This window comes from Oncorhynchus clarkii, chromosome 13, assembly GCF_045791955.1.
Source record: "Oncorhynchus clarkii lewisi isolate Uvic-CL-2024 chromosome 13, UVic_Ocla_1.0, whole genome shotgun sequence".
NCBI classification, from domain to species: domain Eukaryota; kingdom Metazoa; phylum Chordata; class Actinopteri; order Salmoniformes; family Salmonidae; genus Oncorhynchus; species Oncorhynchus clarkii.
Window position 1 is genome coordinate 38439469 of NC_092159.1, and position 5657 is coordinate 38445125.

A 5657-nucleotide genomic window follows, 5' to 3' on the forward strand; every position below is an offset into this window, starting at 1 on the left:
CCCAGGTCTGCAAATGCACCCCAACCCCCTCTCCTTGATCACCGTTGTTTTATGCATGCTATCGTTTAACTTAACCCTTAGGTTAAATGTAAAAAATAACAATAAAGGCAAATACACCAATAATATCCGTTGTCTACAACAAACATTTTTGTTCGCCCATTTTTCTGTTCCCTCTCTTTCACTCGTATTGCCTCGTCTCAGTTTCTCTCTTTTTCTGGCTGTGTGAGCGCGAGCGCAGTGACAGATGGCGGGGCCCTCTTCCCTCGGGAAGACAATCTCTCCGAATGCGGGCGCATGTCAATCACCGGCTCTCATGTGATGGCTCTTGCCAGTGACGTGCCAACCATATGGCCTGGCATCATAGCTGGTATGTAACCCTGCCTAGTAGCGATGCCCACACTGTCTCAGAGCGCGCGCGCGGATAGCACACTGAGCACCCTGCCGCACCTATAGGAGCGTTTGCTCGCGGTCCCAGAAGATGGTCTGAACTCACGCGCTTTCCACCCCTTCAAGAGCTCTCGCGGAGGTAAGTTGGAGTGTAAACAAATCGACGAGTGACCTTCCCAATATGGAAAGTAATTAATTTAATAAATCGAGATTAATAATGCAAGGATAATTCGTGACCGTTTTTTTGGTGGATGTTTGTGCCTCCTTGTAAACGTCTGTTTTGAGTTCACTCTGCTAAATGCCATTTTTGAACATTTGGATTATGGTGTAGCTATGGTTCTTCGTTTGGCACGATGTTATGCTCCATTTGTCCTTCAACTTTTAACAGCGCGGACCTCCATTATGTGTGTTAATTATAGGCTAGGAGTGCAATATAATATTTCTTGCTTATTTTGTTCAGAAAACAGCTATCCACAAAGGCAAGCTCTATTCTACAGCCTATCTCTGTGGACAATCGAAAAAAAAAATAGACAACCTTCCTTCGGAATTTAATTAATTTCAATAGTCAGACAGTATAAGGCATTCATTTGATTAGTTAAAAATACATGGAAACATGAGAAACAGAGAGATTAATAGAAAGAGAGATACAGAGGGAGAGAGAGGGGGGGCAGAATTCTTCTTCACTGTCAGCTAATTATTTATGCGTCTCATGGCTTAGATAGAAGATTTATCGATGATTTTATCTGAGTGTTCATCTTGGAGAAAAGGAAAGGGTGGGTGGGGCGTTGTTGAAAGCGAATGTACAGTAGGCTAATGCGGACATTATTTATTTGTGTTTGTGTAGTTTTATCATCCACAATTATTCTTTCAACATGTTACATTCCAAATACATCGATGGCTTCCCTAAATCACGCAAGCACCGACCATGCAAGAGGAGCTTATTGTTGCAATTAAATAAAAAATAAAAACATCTGTTTCTGAAAATGCAAACCTCTCCAACTAAAAGGGGTTTGGAATCGCTCAGTCGTGCATACTGAATGATGTGTGAAATATTTTTCTGGTAAGGTAGTCTACATGGTCTGTTAATTAAACGTTTTTTTTTTTTTTTTTAATTGAGCAAATCTCCTGAGCCTGAAATTTCCAAACGAGATTTTGCCTCTGGCACACCCTCGAGATAATTAGCACCGTATTCCTCCTGGTTGACTTTGGGTCCACACACATCACGTAGCCCAACCACAGTTCTGCAGCCTACCAGAGATACAAGAGATTTACAGTGATTTAGGGTGACAATATGTTACTGATTTGAGATGGTTTAAACTGTCCATCTATCATATCTTTGCACTGGCTATTTACATTCAAATACCATCTCGTTTCTCCTTTTCGGATAATTGATGCTATTTTCAAAAAGGCCTGGCTGGCTCAATCAACTTCGTATTTTAGGATTATAACATTTGGATGATATTCTAATTGGTGTTTGGGTAAGATATTTACAGATGAAATCTTTGTTGAGTGCCATAATAACAATGTACATTCTTTTTTATTACTATCATTATTATTATTATTATTATTTATTGGCTATCAAAATGGATAATTGTGGATAGTATTAACCCATGTGATCCTATAGTACCGAGCGTGATAAGACAACAGTGGCTCTGCAGGTGTGGTAGAAGTCATCTCAATGTCAAATGTGACCAAAAATAGGATAGCCTATTAATTAAAACTTCCGATATCCACACACAATATTTTGTGATCACCTTCTGACACGATGAGCAACACCAAGGTAGAGAAACTAAAATCAGAGTATAAATGTGCATGTCCTCTTGCCGTGTTTTTTGTGGAGGTGGGTGCTGGAATGTAGCCAGAAGTATGTGAGCGTCGGGGGGAGTGAAAGTAGGGGCACGTTGCTTCACAGTGCGCCCCACGGGATCTGTAATGTGGCCTGTGCTGTTGAGACCCGCTGCGCGAGGGCAGGAGGGGGGGGCACATGGACAACAGCAGGGAATTAAATAGGGGACCGGTTGGGCGATAGACCCGGGTGTTCACTGAAATGTTTCTGATGGCATGCTGTTTTAGTTCCTCCCAAACACGTCTAATTTCAGTCTTATTAGGCTATTCATGTCCTCTGCCTTTACCATGTAGAGATATTAATCCAAACTTGATTGAGTATTATCCCATTGTTGTTGAATGCATTTCATTACGTTCTTGTTTTTTCCTTCAGCCCTTTTCTGATTTAAAATGTCCTCACTCCTCAGACAACTTTCTTTATCTCTTTCAGTGCCGCAATGTTGACTAGGCTGTTCAGTGACCCGTCGCTGCTTCCCGACATGCAGAAGTATTCGGCCTGGGCAGAGGACAGCGAGAGCGAGGACTCGAAGACCAAGGATGATGAGGATCACTGCCGCGTGGGCGATGACGACATGGATGTCCCGGACCTGAGAAGCAGCCGGGCACATTCTGAGATCGGCGGTGAAGACGAGGATGACGAGGCGGATGAGGACGAAGGAGAGGACGGTGCCGAGGGGGACGGGCCCAAAAAACGGGGCCCTAAGAAGCGTAAAATGACACCTGCGCGTATCGAGCGATCCAAGTTGCGCCGTCAAAAGGCAAACTCACGGGAGAGGACGCGCATGCACGACCTGAACTCTGCGCTCGACAATCTGCGTAAAGTCGTGCCCTGTTACTCAAAAACGCAGAAGCTCTCCAAAATTGAGACTCTCCGTTTGGCCAAGAACTATATCTGGGCCCTCTCTGAGATCCTGCGCTCCGGGAAGAAGCCTGATCTTGTGTCTTACGTGCAGACGCTGTGTAAAGGACTGTCCCAACCCACGACCAACCTGGTTGCGGGTTGTCTGCAGCTCAACTCCCGAAACTTCCTAACGGAGCAGTGTCCGGAGGGGGGACGCTATCCCGGCTCCAACTCCTTCTCCATGCATCCTTACCCCTACCAGTGCTCCCGCCTCTCCAGCCCTCAGTACCAGTCTGGTTCCAACTCGCATCCCTTACGGACACACGGGTACTGCTCAGCCTACGATTCACTGTACGGTGGCAGTGGATCTCCAGAATACAACAGCCCAGAGTATGAGGGGCCCATCTCCCCTCCCGTGTGCATCAATGGCAACTTTTCTCTGAAGCACCAGGGCACTACGTCCCCCGAGGTAGCCGAGAAAGGCTATCATTACTCTATGCATTACTCCGGCCTGTCCGGCTCTCGCCCCACTGCTGGCCACATATACGGTTCTTCAGGGGTGCGGAGCAGCATCCACACCGAAAACGTATCGCCTTACCACGACATGCACCTGCACCACGAAAGGGCCCCCGTCCCCGTGTACGATGAACTCAATGCGTTTTTCCACAACTGAAACAGCAGTAATATTGCCATGCGTGGGAGTCTTCTTGCAATCAACAATCAATTAGTTGCCCACCTTTGGCAAGGCGCGTGCACGGTCACACCCCCTCCCCTAAACCTTAGTCCCAAAGGACTATGACACCAGACACGGATCATTGTGGAAAAAGCGTTTTATTTATTGTTTTTCTATGTCCTTTTATATAATTGTATTTATTTTGTATCTATTCTGTGACGATGGGATGCTGTGAAAATGTTGCATTTGAAATGGAATGTGTACAGATTTGACGGTGATTGACGTATGGGTTATTATTGAAATAGCTAGTTAAACAGAGTTAAAATGCAACCGCATAGTCACGTTTATAACATTGTAACAACCGATGATGCTGTAACTAATTTGGAAATAGAGGATTCAATTAAGAAGCAAGCAGTGCACTTAAAAGCAAGCATGTCGAAGAGATAGGAAGATATATGTTTTCAAATGTCGACAAAATTGGCAACAGCTATGTCAGAAAATTAAACATATTTCACCTCTATGCAAGAACTAGCCTACGCCAAACAAGTATACAAGGACCAATTACAGGCTATATCTAAAATAGTGTACATTAAATTAAATTACATTAAATTAATTGAACACTTCTCAACAATATCATTTCATTGCTTCTCGGCCCCTATTCTGACTTACCATAACACACACGGGAGAAATTGCTTGACGTCTATTTTTTTAAATTAAGGGACATAGATTCAAGTGGAAACGTTTTGTCCTCACCATAATGACACAGAGAATACCATTTTCGATCCCTAGAATATCACCAATGGATAAGGAAAAGCAAAGGAAAAGCAAAGAATATTTGGCAGATTAGGCCTATAAGGGTAAAGCCAACATTTAAAATGAGTGATTCTAAAGAAGCAGATATGGGCTACCAGCTCCGGCTGGTCAAGTCGTTCTAATGTAAACGATTCGATAGTGTTTACGTTCATTAGATTAGGCTACCTTTCATAGATTTGCAAGTTTGCACTATGTTTTAGATGTCATTAAAATGCAATTGAAAAGGGTTTAATGTAAGCCAATAGCGCTTGGCTTTTGTACATCTACAATCCTGTCAGTGACGGAACGAAGAATCGGATAGGCCGACAATAAAATAAAGTCAAGTAACTTTCTAATCAATCGAACACATTGACTTGTTGAATAGGCCTATTTCTAAAAGTGCAAGGGCCAGGATTTAGCACTCAATTTCGAAATAGTCGAAGTTATATCAGAAGGTCGATATATTGCACTGAAATGACAGAATGATTATTGTTATTATTATTTACAAACAGTATTATTCCATGCATAATTTTGTCTATACTAACTAAATCAATGCAAATATTTCCACTAAGGGTCCCCCGAGTCGTCAACATGTGTTGCATCTTTCATTGAAAGCGAAAGTGAAAACTTTGTATTTAAACAATGTGTGTGTGTGTGTGTGTGTGGTAAAATAAAAGGATAATACATGAAATTGTGCTACATCATTTCATTTTAAACCTATATCCAAGTTGTTACTCGGTAAACGTTGTCCTTTCTCGTTGAAATCCAGAAGAAGAAAAAAAAGTATCGGCTGGCTCGATGGTTAAGTTATCAGTTTAATCATCAACTATGTAAGGGCTATATTATATTCTTTGTATAATTATTCTTAGCATTGGAAATGCTCTATGACATGATGATTCAGTGTGGCCTGGAAAGGGATGGGTTTAACATCAAACATCCCCATATCGCTCTGCTTTCGGGAAGTGCGTTAGGCCATTGGAAGAAGTAGCATTACTTGACATGTGACTCTAACAGGTTTAATATAGGAGATGTATAAGCTATGTCAATATGTTGCAGTAAATCACATTCTTCAATTAAGCCCACAAAAAAAGTGTTGTAGAATGAGCTCGAAAGCCATAT

At 42.5% G+C, this 5657-nt stretch overlaps 1 protein-coding gene across 1 annotated transcript; it reads left to right on the forward strand.

Annotated features, from left to right (window-relative positions):
- Nucleotides 1–435: 435 nt before the first annotated feature.
- Nucleotides 436–5220, forward strand: LOC139423931 (neurogenic differentiation factor 2-like). The gene is made up of 2 exons (XM_071175580.1): nt 436–526; nt 2663–5220. The coding sequence occupies exon 2, from the start codon at nt 2670–2672 to the stop codon at nt 3744–3746; it is 1077 nt and encodes a 358-aa protein (XP_071031681.1). The 5' UTR covers nt 436–526; nt 2663–2669; the 3' UTR covers nt 3747–5220.
- Nucleotides 5221–5657: the final 437 nt, after the last annotated feature.

Excerpts from the sequence above, each read along its gene's own strand:
- LOC139423931 (XM_071175580.1), top strand. The coding sequence starts at position 2,670 with ATGTTGACTAGGCTGTTCAGTGACCCGTCGCTGCTTCCCGACATGCAG.